Source organism: Talpa occidentalis, unplaced genomic scaffold (assembly GCF_014898055.3).
Source record: "Talpa occidentalis isolate TD23 unplaced genomic scaffold, MPIMG_talOcc4v2.1 talOcc4.5, whole genome shotgun sequence".
Classification (NCBI taxonomy): domain Eukaryota; kingdom Metazoa; phylum Chordata; class Mammalia; order Eulipotyphla; family Talpidae; genus Talpa; species Talpa occidentalis.
In genome coordinates this window covers 113,291,577-113,305,385 of record NW_023604861.1, presented here as the reverse complement: position 1 = coordinate 113,305,385, position 13,809 = coordinate 113,291,577, and the positions used below count along the sequence as shown (strand labels likewise).

The 13,809-nt window shown below is 36.1% G+C and overlaps 1 protein-coding gene across 2 annotated transcripts in view; it reads left to right on the top strand.

Moving 5' to 3' along the window:
* PPM1B (protein phosphatase, Mg2+/Mn2+ dependent 1B) overlaps window positions 1-8,195 on the top strand; it is a 62,375-nt gene extending 54,180 nt beyond the window's left edge. The window contains exon 6 of one of the 2 annotated variants that reach the window (XM_054687775.1): window positions 7,929-8,195. In XM_054687775.1, the coding sequence (XP_054543750.1) occupies window positions 7,929-8,051 (123 nt within the window). In that variant the 3' untranslated portion in view covers window positions 8,052-8,195. Of the gene's footprint in view, window positions 1-7,159; window positions 7,220-7,928 lie in introns of those variants that run through there. The other variant, XM_054687777.1, reaches the window with a different exon arrangement.
* The last annotated feature ends 5,614 nt before the right edge of the window (window positions 8,196-13,809 follow it).

The following is a 13,809-nucleotide window of genomic DNA, read 5'->3' as shown; positions in this document are numbered from 1 at the left end:
ATGATTTTAAAAATAAAATTTCACTTTTGAATGTTATTTGAAGAATTTTATATAGTTAGCATATACTTATTGTGAAAATTTTCACACAAAACCATGTAGGACAATTGTGATTCCTAGGGCGGAATTAACCAAACTATAAAACAATACTAATTAGCCTCTTCCACTTGGGAAACATTTTTACATCACTTGGAATACAAATAATGTGTGGGTTAGCAAAAGAAAGCCTATTATCAGTGTTTACTAACCTGAATTCCATAGTCGGACTGTTCTCAATTGTTGTTTCAGGGTCCGTTTATATTCTTATAAATTGAAGAGCCTGAAGAACTTTCGCGTGTGTGGGTTTTAACTGTTGTTTACTGTATTAGAAATTAAAACCAAGATTCTTTACATACTAAATTCATTAAAGTAAAATCATTGCATGTTAACATGAGTAACATTTTATGGAAAACTATTTTTCAAATCCAAAAAGTATAGTGTGACAGGTAGCACTGATCTTTTTTTTCCTAAGCTCTTTAATGTTGGGCTGGGTTCTCTTACCTGCTTCTACATTTAATCTGTTGCAATGTGACACTTGGAAGTATGTGAAGAAATCTGGCCTCGCGCAAGTTATATATTTGGAAAAGTGCATTTTATTTTTTTTTAGGATTCTCATTTTTTTTTTTTTTTTTTTAAGATTTATTTATTTATACAAGCACTGGGTACAGTCAGAAGTGCGGGAGGGTGAGAGAATTCACCAGAGCTAGAGTGGGGAGCAGAACAGGCAGAAGGACCGAAGCACACTGCTGAGGGGAGCAGCGGGCGGCAGGAGAGGTCTGCGCGCCATGTAGGACCCTCCTCTGGTGGCCGGGCTGCAGCCGGGGATGGAACTGGTGCTGCAGAGGCTGCGGGCAACTTCGCAACCCAGCGCTCAGCTGCTGCGCCACCAGGGAGGCCTTGGAAAAGTGCATTTTAAATAACTTCAGATAATTGTGGATATTCCTCTTGATACCTTGTACTTTTTAACTTTACAACTGATAGTTTCTTCAAGGTTGCATTGTGAGGACTGAAACTTATCAATCAGCTTTATAACTTGCATTAAAATCCATTTGTTCTGTCTTACATTTTGAATAGATGTACTTTGGCTAATTTTGTTACATGTGCTGGTCATTTGGAAACTGCTGGTTCCTTGAATCATACAGTACATAAGGATAACATGATTATGCAATTACTTTTTTGTTAATACAGTGTATTTGGATCTCAACAAAATATTTTAAGTATTGGGAGACTATCAAGCTCATTGTGATGAATAAAGACAAATGATGCTTACTATTTCAACCTATTGGTATTTGCACTACTTATACAAAAGAAATGGTGGGTAAAATTGCAGGCACCTTTGCACAAGTCAAGCCTGTAGCACCAGATTAATTTCTGTTGAATCCTCACTGCCACAAACAAAATCCATTTTTCATTTGAAACGTGAAATTTTATCTTTGGCAACAAATATTTTCAGTTATTTTTAAGTGACTTCATTTCAAAGAAAATGCCTTGATGATAACCGTAGACTTAGTCACTCAAGTAAAAATGGCATTCCATGACCAGTTCAGCCCACTTCTCAAAAAAATAGTATAACAGGGCCTCCCCCTGGTGGTGCAGCGGTTGAGCACTGGGCTGCGAAGCTGCCCGCAGCCTCTGCAGCGCTGGTTCGATCCCCAGCCACCAGTGAGGGTCCCACATGGCGCAACAGACCTCTCCTGTCTCCCGCTGCTCCCCTCAGCAGTGTATTTCGTCAGTCTGCCTATTCTATTACCTGCTTTGGCTCTGGTGAATTCTCTCACCCTCCCACGCTTCTGACTGTACCCAGTGCTTGTATAAATAAATTAAATAAATCTTTTAAAAAAAATAGTTTTACAACCATCACATTTCAGCATGCTGTAGAGCCAGTACTTTCCATCTTACATAGCTATTAGATGTATACTCAAGGATAGAGATATAATATTAATTTTTTACTGCTTAAAACACCATTAGCTTCAGTTGGCTTTTCTCTGTGTGTGGCAGTGAGGATTCAATAGAGATTAGTTTGGTGCTGCTGTCTTGATTAGTGCAAAGGTGCCTGCGATTTTACTGACCATTTCTTTTTCATAAGCAGTGCAAATGTCAATAGATTGAAAAATAGTATCATTAAGGAAATAGTTTTGGTTTCATAGACCCCTTGACAGGTTCTCTGGGACTCAGACTTACAGAATTGCAACCTCTTTCTTTGGGACAGCTTTATATAGTCTGTTGGTTTGTTTCAAATATCATAGTATAATATTAAGATGTACGGATGTGAAATACTATCTTGGGGGGGGAGGTGGTGGCTATATGGTCACTGTCATTAGATTTGGAAAGCAAGATAAACAAGTAGAATGTTTAATAATTGCCCCCCCACCTGCCCAGTAAATTTTTATGATGGTTTTCCACTTGGGAAAAGCTTAAAAAGAGTTTTGTTGTATGGTGTAGATCTCGTGTGTTATTCTTTTGCTTTATACACATAAGCACATTATCTTGCCTAGACGGAATTCAGTTTCATCTTGAAACTTTCCATTTTAAGAGCTGAAAGCATAAACACTTTCAATTTTAAGAGCTGTTTGCTCTCTTTGGTTCCAGATAGCTCTTGTAGCCAGTAAAATTGGCCTTGGACCATCGCCTTCCAGCCATATCTAGAAGTCCTGTTCCCCGCAGGCCTTAGTTATCTGTCCCTAAAGTTCACAGCAGTAATTTCACTCCAAGTTTCTAGTTCTAAATGTGTTTGGATAGCCAAAAGTGACTGCAACTTTGATTTCTCCTTAAGTTTTTTTTCTTTTTTTAAAAGATTTATTTATGCATACAACAGCTGGGGTACAGGCCAGAGATGTGGCAGGTGAGAGGATTCACCAGAGACAGAGTGGGGAACAGAACAGGTAGACCGACTGAAATACACTGCTGAGGGGAGCAGCGGGTGAGACAAGAGGTCTTCCTTGCCATGTGTGTTGCTCCTTGGCCGACTGGGGATCGAACTCGTGCTGCAGAGGCTGCAGATTGCTTCATAGTGCGGTGCTTAACCCCTTGTGCAACCAGGGAGGCCCTCTCCTTAAGTTCTTGAGTCAGTTTTATTTTCAGATGTGTGGTATATAGTTGGGTCTTAATGTCTTTTTATAGAACTCACAGGCTTTTATCCAACCAGCTAATGAAGATCTAGTCCTCATCAAAACCCAAACAAGAATTTAAGATGAATATTATCAGTTTAGAAACAAAATGCTGACATAGAAAGCTTAATTTATCTGAAAGCTCCTTTATTATTTAATGTAGCAGATACTAAACTGCCAGTTGCATATTTTAAGGAAAAAAAAAACAAACCCTCAGGGAAGAAATAGTCTAAGGAACAAATGCTTCTAGACTTCTACATCATTAGGTTATTGACCTCAGTACAGTTTATGACCCAGAGTTGTAATTTCTTACTCTTCAGTATACACTGAGACCTGCAGTATCATTGATAAAAAAATATATTTGTCTTTTATATTTTAAATGATGGTTCTGTCTTCCCTCTGCAGTTTCCTTTAGCCAGGCTTCAAATGACTTAATAGCAATAAAAAATAGTATCAGTTGGGAAGAAATGTTTCTATGATACTAGCAACACAACATTACAGCCAGGAATTCGAGCCTCACTGGTTTCTATTTCAAACTAAACTACCTAAAATGTTTGATGGGATGAGACCTAGCATAAATACTTTGACATTATACACCTAAGTTTTGTTTACAAACATCATTAGTCATCTAGAAAATGTTTTTAAAGCCTTTGAAAATGCACAACTGAACCAGAGCATTAATATATAGTCTTTGAGATAAACTGAGTATTTATTCAGCTTGTTACTGAAATTATCCTAAAGATGTTCATTAAGTTCCTTTGCTGTCAGACTTACAAATTTGCCAGTCAAATGACTGAAGTATCATTTAATGTACATTTCTCATCCCATGTGAGGTGAGCATCTTTTTCTAGATTTTGTGAGTTTCCTCTTCCCTAAATTGATCTTTTGCCCATTTCTTTTGAGTTTGCCTCATTTATTTGATGTATTTTATATAGTCTGGATGCTAATCCTTGGTTATATGTGTTGCAAAATCTCATCTCTGGGTGGTCTTGTTACGTATCAATCTTTTGTGACTTATGCTATTTCTTAAGAAATCATGTCCAGTTCATCTATATTTATTTTTGAGGTTTAAAATTCTTTGTTGGGGTAACATTGGCTTGTAACACTGGATATGATTTAGGGGACTAGAAACACCACCTCAGGTGTATGTTACCATGTTACCCCCATCATGAAAGTGCCCATGGTCCTTTTCCTAGGGCATTGGATCCCTTCCCCCACTTTTTTCATATATTCTGTTTTCCTGCAGTGATTTTAAAGTCTTCCCACATCCCAAGCACAGATATCTGGGTTTAATCTACCTTGAACATACTGTTATATACAGTATAAATGATTTTTTTACTATACTGCTAGCTAATTGTGCCAACACTATGGCAGTCCTGCCAAAAACCAATTTCCCTTATACATGTGATCCATTTTTAGTTTCTAAGTTCTGTTCCATTGCCACTGTTTCATTCTATGAATATCACATCATTACTGTAGCCTTGTAAATGCTGACATCTCAAAATGGAGGTATCTTTCATCTTACATAAATTTTGTTCCTTTTAATAAAAATATAGTAATTCACATTTTCTTGAATTCTGACAACCTACATCCAGTTTAGGATTGAGTATTGATAATTCTTCACCCTATCTGTGTTGATCATTATGTGTGTGTTCCTGCGAAAATACATTTTTTTACTACCGTGATGCCATGTGGATCTCTAGCCCTATTATCCTATTCGAGTGGCATTGGAGTCTGAGGCAAAAGGAAAGATGAGTAATAATTGTCTTTATCTAAAATATGGATGGTTTTGTTTTTGCATTCAGTTTAATTCTTTGAACTGTTGCACTGAAATATTTATCTTGATGACTGAAATATTTTTTTAATCATTCAAATGTCCACAAGGCTGGTGCCTCACCTTTTATCACCCCAGCCCCCAGCTGAGAAATATGTGACTTTCAGGGCTGTTGAAGTGACTGTCACTAGACCAGTTTCCTGATTTAAGACAGATGTTGCCAAGGAGGAACAACACAACATACTAGCACCCTTCAGTATAAAAGTTTTTATGGGGGCGCTTAGTGAAAAGGAGGGAAAGTTAGATCCAAGAAGGGAATCCTGCAGCTGCTAGTTGCTATTAGCTTTGCTTCGTTAGGCAATGAGCCATCTTTTAATACTCTGAAAACAACTAAAACAAGGCACATCCAAAGCAATAGTATTCATTTAAAAATTTAGGCCTTCAAAATGCCCTCTTTTATATGCTTTTATCATCTTTGAGATTGAGAAGCACCTTAGGACAACTGCTTCTTAACATTGCCATTGACAAGGCAGTGGCCAGGCAGAGATGCCCAAGCTGACCATAGCTGTTCATATTCAGTTCTGTGATTGAGGTTTGTACCTTGTTGGAAATGTCTGTGTTAATTTTAAATGCTGTTTAAATTGTCCTCAAAATGATTACATAAAGATTTAATATAGAAACAAAGTTATTGTACAAACAATAGAAATAGCAATATATGAGATTTTTTTAAGAGGTCTAAGTTTTAAAAACTTACTATAGTAAGTACAAAATAAAACATTTCATAGTTCGGCAGAGTTTTTTCTTAAAATACATAAAAAGGTATGTAAAGTGGTGGAATCTTTGAAATAAATTTCAAAATGTTAAAAAATACCAACCAAACGAGTTGAAATATATATAATGTGTAGAGCTAGGTATAAAAAATGCATGAGAATAAGCATGTTAATTAGGACAGCAGTTACTTTTTCAGAAGCACTGGGTAGTATGAGAGTTTAATTTCTCCCAGACATTTTGATAAAGATATCAAAATGGGGCCTCCCCGGTGGCGCAACGGTTGAGCGCTGGGCTGCGAAGCTGTCCGCAGCCTCCGCAGCACCGGTTCTATCCACGGCCACTGGGCAAGGGTCCCACATGGCATGCAGACCTCTCCTGCCACGCCTGCTGCTCCCCTCAGCAGTATACTTCGTTAGTCTGCCTGTTCTGGTCCCCGCTCTGGCTCTGGTGAATTCTCTCACCTTCCCACACTTCTGACTGTACCCAGTGCTTGTATAAATAAATAAATAAAATCTTTTTAAAAAAAAGGGTATCAAAATGTCAAATGTAGTTGAGGGTCTTTCATTCCTTTCTGGGTTGGTTTTTTTTTTTTTTTTTTTTTTTTGGTATGTTTGAATTTTTGAATTAAGTTGTGAATTAAAAAATTAAGCACAGAAAAACTTCAGTAATCCTGAATTGCCTTTCAGGAAGAGGATACCAGTTTATGATTCCTATATACAAAATGCCTGACTTTCTCACCAGAATTACACATTACCAATCTGGTGTAAATATTCTAACATGATATTTTCTTTATTTCCAAATTATTTGATTACTAATGTTATTAAACATTTTTTCTCAGTTTGGCTAATTGTATGTCTCACTAAAACCTGTTCACATATGCTGTTTATGTTTTTAGTAACATTTATAATTTTTCTTACTGATCTGTGAGAGCTATTTATATATTTAGGAAATTTACCATTCTGTTACATACATCATGAATTATTTTCCTAAGTTTACCTCTTTCTTTTTAATACTGCTTATGAGGTTTTATTTTAAATGAGGGTATTGTGGAATAGGGCTAAAAACAAAGTACATCTAACCTATTGAAATGAACTAATTCTTGGAAAACCACAAAATCAGCATCATATTTTCCTCCAAAAACTTAGACTGTTTACTTAGCAGCTTTTTATTGCTATGCTAGTTTACCTGTAGGCAGCTTAAGGGTTCTTGCTCACTATGCTTGGAAGAGTCACTAGAGAAAGCTATGATCCTCTGATCTGAACAGTACTGCATAGCTCTCCTTGGTTAAAACCACAATATTTTCATTCCTTTTACCCTTTTAAGTTAAACATGATGGTGGTTTTTGTATTAGTTTAAAAAAAAGTGAAATAAAATTTATATACAGCAAATTGAGATGCTCTTAAGTGTTCAATTTGATGCATTTTGAGACTTTTACATTCAAGTTTTAGAATTTTATCATTTTCTTTAACAGTTTCAACCTCAAGTTATAGATATAGACAATCTTTTCACATTATGAGTAAGTACATATATTTTCTTCTACAACTTTAGCCTTTTTATTATAAATACTTAATACAAGTGGAACGTAATTCAACTATTGCTACAGGGCAAAAGTCTAATGAAATATTTTCCCTTGGTTTTCCATTAACTCCTCTTACCTGCAAATACATAAGCCAATCTTTTCTCATTTACTTGAAAATGCCTTGTATATATTCTTGTATATTTTTGTATAATTATGGACATTATTTCATTTGTATTGTGTGTAAGTTTATCATCTTAAGTGTCAATTTTATACATTTTATTATCTGATAAAGAATGTGTTCCCTTATTCTATTTCAGCAAATACTGGTTATTTCAGTTGAACTTTTGAATAATACTGCAAAGATTTTCCTGCCAAATAAAAATCCTGTTACTGTTGAGTTGTTACGTGTGTAGTTTAATTTGGGGGTCGCTGATTTTTTTAGCAGAGATTTAGTTCCATTTCAGGAAAATACTGCATCTCTCAGTTTATAAGTGTTTTTTTAATGCCCTCCCCAGTAAAGTTTTGTAGTATTTTTGTTATTTTTTCCATATGATGTACTCATTTCTTAGTTAAATTTTTGTTATTTTCTGTTGATTATTCCTGTTATGAATGAACTATTCCCCCTTCCCCAAATATATTTCATACCTATTTTGTGGACAACAGGCTTATTCGCTTACAAAAAAAAAAAAAAAAAAAATTCAATTTCTATCATTTCCACCAGATGGCAGTATTGGGCACGTCCATTTGTAGACCCGCAGAGCGCTCAGTTGAAAAGAAGGCAGTGGCTGGCAGACCTTCCAAGGCCCTAAAAGTACAAGGACGAAAGGTTTTTGTGTCAATCTAACAGTAACGTGAATCTAAATTTCTGTCACTATAGTATTTATACTGCTATTAACCTGTAATCATATAACCCATTAGTGAACACAAGAACGGTCACTGTGCTCTTCAAACTATTTTTTTCTGTCCTTATTGTGAACACTTGTGATAAACACCTTGGCTTCCTGTCAGTACTTTTTGGTTGTATCCCAGGGACTCTCTGACTGAAGGCATGTTTTATTAATATGTCATTATTGTTTCCCTTCTCCCAAAAGCCCCATTTAAATCAGAAATTACTGGATTTCTAAATGTTTGTGTAAGAGAATCTTAGGTTCTGATTTCTATGATGCCCATATCTCTTCTGACATCTAGGTAATATAAGGGGAGTAGGTTTGTAACTGCCTGTTCCACATGAATAAAAATCTTAATACCCCTTTAAATTAGATGCTTTTTGGTTGAATACAGATGACTTCAAAAACCTGTTTAGGAATATAGATAGTAAATTTCTTGGTTAGGCAAGGAATTGGCTCAAATATTTTCTCACAGGATTTCTTCCAGTGACCAAGAAAATAGTACTTCTGGGCAATACATTATCTAAATAAGCTCCTCTCTTGTACCTTTTATTCCTTTTGTTAATTTACTTTTACATTCTTGGGGTAGTGAATGACTGCAACTATACAGTAACTATGTACCCTTTCTGAGAAATTATGTAATATTTCCACTCTGAGGTAGAAAGGTGCAAGAAAGTATGGTAATAAAGGAAACATGTTTGGTCCTTGAGCACAAAGCAAGAATGTCAAGGTTAAAGCTTGCTTTGCCAAAGAAAAATGGAATAACTATTCTACGAGGTTATATAGTAAAACTTTGGGCAGACAGCAGGTAATACCTTTTAGAGGAAAAACTGGAAAATTGTCTTTCATGTTTTGATGTCTCTATAATGCTATGGTGTAGTTACGTGAAATACTGTATTTGCCTAGGGTGTTGCATGGATTTTTTTTTTTTTCTGTGTTCTGTTTAATCTCTGAGGGTGAATGTTGAAATGTATGTGGCAGGATTTAGCTACATAGTAATTATATATAGAGCTTGCTTGTGGTATACTAAAGCATTCTTTTAAAACACAATTGAAGTTGGTTAGAATCAGTTTCATGCCACACATTTCCAAAGTTAGGGATATCTAAATTATATAAATAAAAATGTACCTGTAAAATTATCTTTGAAAAGGAAGGAATTCCTTTCTAATTGCCCATATTTGTATATGTGTGTGTGTGTGTGTGTATTTATTTATTTATTTGTATTTTCTTTATATACTTTTTTTTAGCATGAGGCTTTTTCAGGGTGGGATAGCATGAATCTGGGAGCCAGGACAGAATGTTCACTTAGAGTTTAACAGTATGCTTGTGTTTCTCTAGTGAAATGTCTTTCACTATCAAAAATGTACATGTCACTTCTGATTGCTTTTACAGGAGAAAAAATCAACCTACATTTTCTAGATTGATTTTTTTATCACACACACAAATATCTATCCATTTGAGAGATAAGAGTGGTGAATAGATCAAACTGAATTTATTGTAGTTTGACATCCTCAAAAGTTTTGACAACAATTCTAAAGAATTGTCATTTGTGTATTCTTTAAAGGTAGAGTAATATGTTTTATAGCTGGGCAGATGTTAAAATATATATTACAGAATCTCAAAATTGGAAAAAAACTGAATGCCAAATGGTCCTCTGGCAGCCTCTGATCTGACTTTCCTGTGATCAGATTCTGCTTGTGCCTTTGGGCAGATTCACTTGTTCTGCTTAGTTATCTGTTTCTTCCTTTCATTTATATTAACTCCTGGTGCCAGACATTTAACTACAGCTATTATGATTGCTCCTACCTTCCTCTCTTTTCTATTCCCCATTAGTGGATGATTAGACAAATGAATAACAGGCGTGAGTGGCAGGAGATCGGTCTGGGAGGGCTATATCAATGCCCATTAGATTGGTATTGGTAGTGTGGGGAGGCAGATGAAGCAGGGCCTTGAAGAGTAAATGTCCAGAACAAGGTGTTTATTCTCTGCAATGAAGGAACATCGAGCATCACTGCTTTGCTGGAGCAAATGGCTTGATTTGGAGATATGAAGAGAGAAATAAGATTGAAGATCTAGTATAGACATAGATTATAATAGTCTTCTAGGCAAAATGTTTGGGCTTTGGTCTCTTTATAATGAGAAGTCCTTGACAGCTTTATATCAATAGTTGTAATATGAATGTTTTGAGAAGACCCATGATAAGTGGGCTTTATTTTGAAAAAATAAAAAACCTTCATAATCATTTTATGTACATGACTAGATGTAGTAAAATAATTTCTTAAAGTAGGACATGTTTTTGTCTTTTTTACTTATGGTTGCTTCGATTCCTCTAATATATGTCCTCAGAGGCCTTAACCTAAATTCCATGCTGAATATTTCCTGGCTTTCATTTGGGCTTTGCCAAGATAGTGACTTTTTTTTTTTAATTTTTTTTTTAATAGAGGCATGTTTTTATTTATTTGTTTGTTTGTTTGTTTGCTTTGTTTATACAAGCACTGGGTACAGTCAGAAGCACGGGAGGGTGAGAGAATTCACCAGAGCCAGAGCGGGGAACAGAGCAGGCAGAAGGACCGAGGTACACTGCTGAGGGAGCAGCGGGCTGCAGGAGAGGTCTGCACGCCATGTGGGACCCTCCTCAGGTGGCCGGGGAGCAGCTGGGGATTGAACCTGCGCCGCGGAGGCTGCAGGCAGCTTCGCAACCCAGCGCTCAACCTCTGCGCCACCGGGGAGGCCCCAAGATAGTGGCTTAAAGAGAATGTCTGCTAAACTCCTGGGAGAGTCACACAGCCTCCCCAGAATACTGAGTCTGACGCGGGAACTGAAGAATTCACTCAACTTCCAAGAACCTGATTTCCTCAGTTGTAGATGGGAGACAATGATGTTTTTTGTGTCCCAATGAGTGTTCATAGATGACTGTAGATTTTGACAATAGCATGTGACTATGTAATTCATGTTCTTTTAATTTGCAGCAAGACTATTCATGGTGTACAATGTCTATTGTTGCTAATAATTACAAGTTTTCCGAACAATTCATTGTGTCTGCATTTGGTTTTCTATTGCAGCAACATTAGTTTACTGTATATACACAATGGAGTACTACTCAGCTATAAAAAAAGACAAAATCTTGCCATTTGTGACAAAATGGATGAAACTTGAGGGGTTTATGCTAAATGAATTAAGTCAGAAGTAGAAAGACAAATACCAAATGCTTTCACTAATATGTGGTATATAAAGAAACAAGGCAAATGATCGGTATCTCTGAATTTGAAATACTTGTCATAAGGGAGGTAACTTAGCATTTAGCTATTGGATGAGCTTTTTCAATAGACTTTGTAGAAGGTCAGATATTATGTATCACTATTTCTTTTGTGATTCTGGAGTTTTTAAAAATGAAGTCTTCTAAACTATCTAAATTGAAACACCCTAAGGTTAAAGCCCCTTATAAATAAGTCCATTATACTTTGGATTCATTTATATTGTTTGCCAATGATGTCACATAAAGATCTAATTATGCTTTTTCTTGTCTGTGTGTGTGTCTGCATGCATGCATGTGCGTGTGCGTGTGTGTGTGTGTGTGTGTGTGTGTGTGTAATGTCTAGGAGATCAACCATCTCATGGAAGGCACAGTGGTGAAATGTTACTATTAATAGCAATTGCTTTGCATTGGCAACAGCCACAGAAATCCCCTAGCTCTGGTTGTCACAAACTTGGTACTGAGATACATAGAAACATTTGCCTCTTATCAGGCTGAAGAACCCAACTTAGGGTTGCACCTAGTGCTGTAAGTGCCTGTTAAATAAATAAAAAATTGTTAGAGCTCAACAGCAAAAAAATCAAATAACCCGATTAAAATTTTAAGGACTTGAACAGACATTCCTCCAGAATTGATATGCAAATGGCCACAACATATGAAAGATGCTCAATATCACTAATCAACAGAAAAATACAAATCAAAACCACAATAAGATATCACTTCCTACACATTTGGGTAGATACAACAGGAACAACACAGAAGAAAGCATCTGGAGAAATTGGAACTTTTGTGCAACCACTGAGGAAAAAAACCATGGGCCTTTTTCAAAAAATTAAGAATAACACTGCCATATGAGCTGCTATCCCACTCTGGTTATCCACAAGCATCAAAACCTGAGTCTAGAAGAGATGTTTGCACAACCTTGTTCATAGCAGAATTATTCACAATGGAAGCAACCCACGTGTCTGACAGTTGAGTGGGTGGATAAAATGTGGTATATACATATGATGGAAACTTGAAGGAAATTTGGTCATCCTCTATGGTATGGATAAATCTTGAAGAGATTAGGCTAAGTGAAATAAGTCAACCACAAAAAGACAAATATTGTGTGATTCTACATATATAAGGTGTCTAAGTAGTTCAAACTCATGGATGAAAGCAGAATGGTAGTTACCAAGGTCTGGTGGGAGTGAAAAATGGGGGAGATGTTGCTTATTAGGTATAGGGTTTTAGATTTGCAGGAAGAAAAAGTTCTGTAGGTTGACTTTACAACAGTGTGAATATACTTAATTTGACTATGAACTTGGTACATAAAGTGCAGTCACAAAGCTGTATATCACTTCTGAGGCTAGGTCCCTCAAGGGTACAGTTTCTGCTTTATTTCTCAATGGGAACATTTACATTTGGGGCTAGGCCAAAAGCAATGAAGAAGCCAGAAGTACCCAGTGTGGAGAGGCTGTAGGGAGAGAGTGAGCTTGCCTAGCATCAGCCTCACCAAAGAAGAAATATGGATGACCAATAAGTACTGAAAAGATACTCAACACCATTAGTCATTATGGATATACAAACTAAAACCACAAAGAGATACCACTACATAGTACTTACTAGAATTACCAAAATTAGACTGACTATAGAAAGTGCTGACAAGAATGCAGAAGAAATAGAACTCTCAATCTGCTGAAGGAAATTAAAATGGTACTACCACTTTCTAAAATACTTTGGCAATTTCTTAAAATGTTAAACATGTCCACCACCATATGACACAGCCATTTTACCCCAAGAGAAAACTATATCCTCACAAAAACTTGTGCTTAACTGTTCATAGCAGTTTTATTTACAATAGTAAATAACTGGAGCTGGGGGAGACCCTAATGTGAAGTTGTGAACAGGGGTATAGCTGTACAATTGAGTATTACTCAGCAATAAAAAGGAATGAACTAAGTGAGATACTACTATACTCCTAATGGAATGGTTAATGTCCAAAACACTGACAATTTTATATGCTAGCGAGATGTAGAGCAACAAGAACTCTCATTCACTGCTAGTAAGAATGAAAAATGGATACAGAGAAAACAAGCTGGTTTCTCTCAAATGTGGCCTGTAGAGAAAACAAACAGATGAACTAAATAAAAACCAAATAAATAACTAAATAAAAACCAAAATTAAATTTAAAAAGAATGAAAAACAGTAAAGCTCCTTTGGAATACAGGCCGACAGTTTCTTATAAAGCTAAATATATATTCTTAATACATTATCCAACAACTGCCTACTTTGGTATATACCAAAGTGAGTTGAACACTTCTGTTCACACAAAAACCTGCACACAATTATTTATAGTAGCCTTATACATAATCGCCAAAACTTGGAAGCAAACAACTAAGACATCCTTCAGTAGGTGACAAGCTGTGGTACATCCAGACAGTGGAATATTATTTAACAATAAAAAGCATGAAGCCACAGCA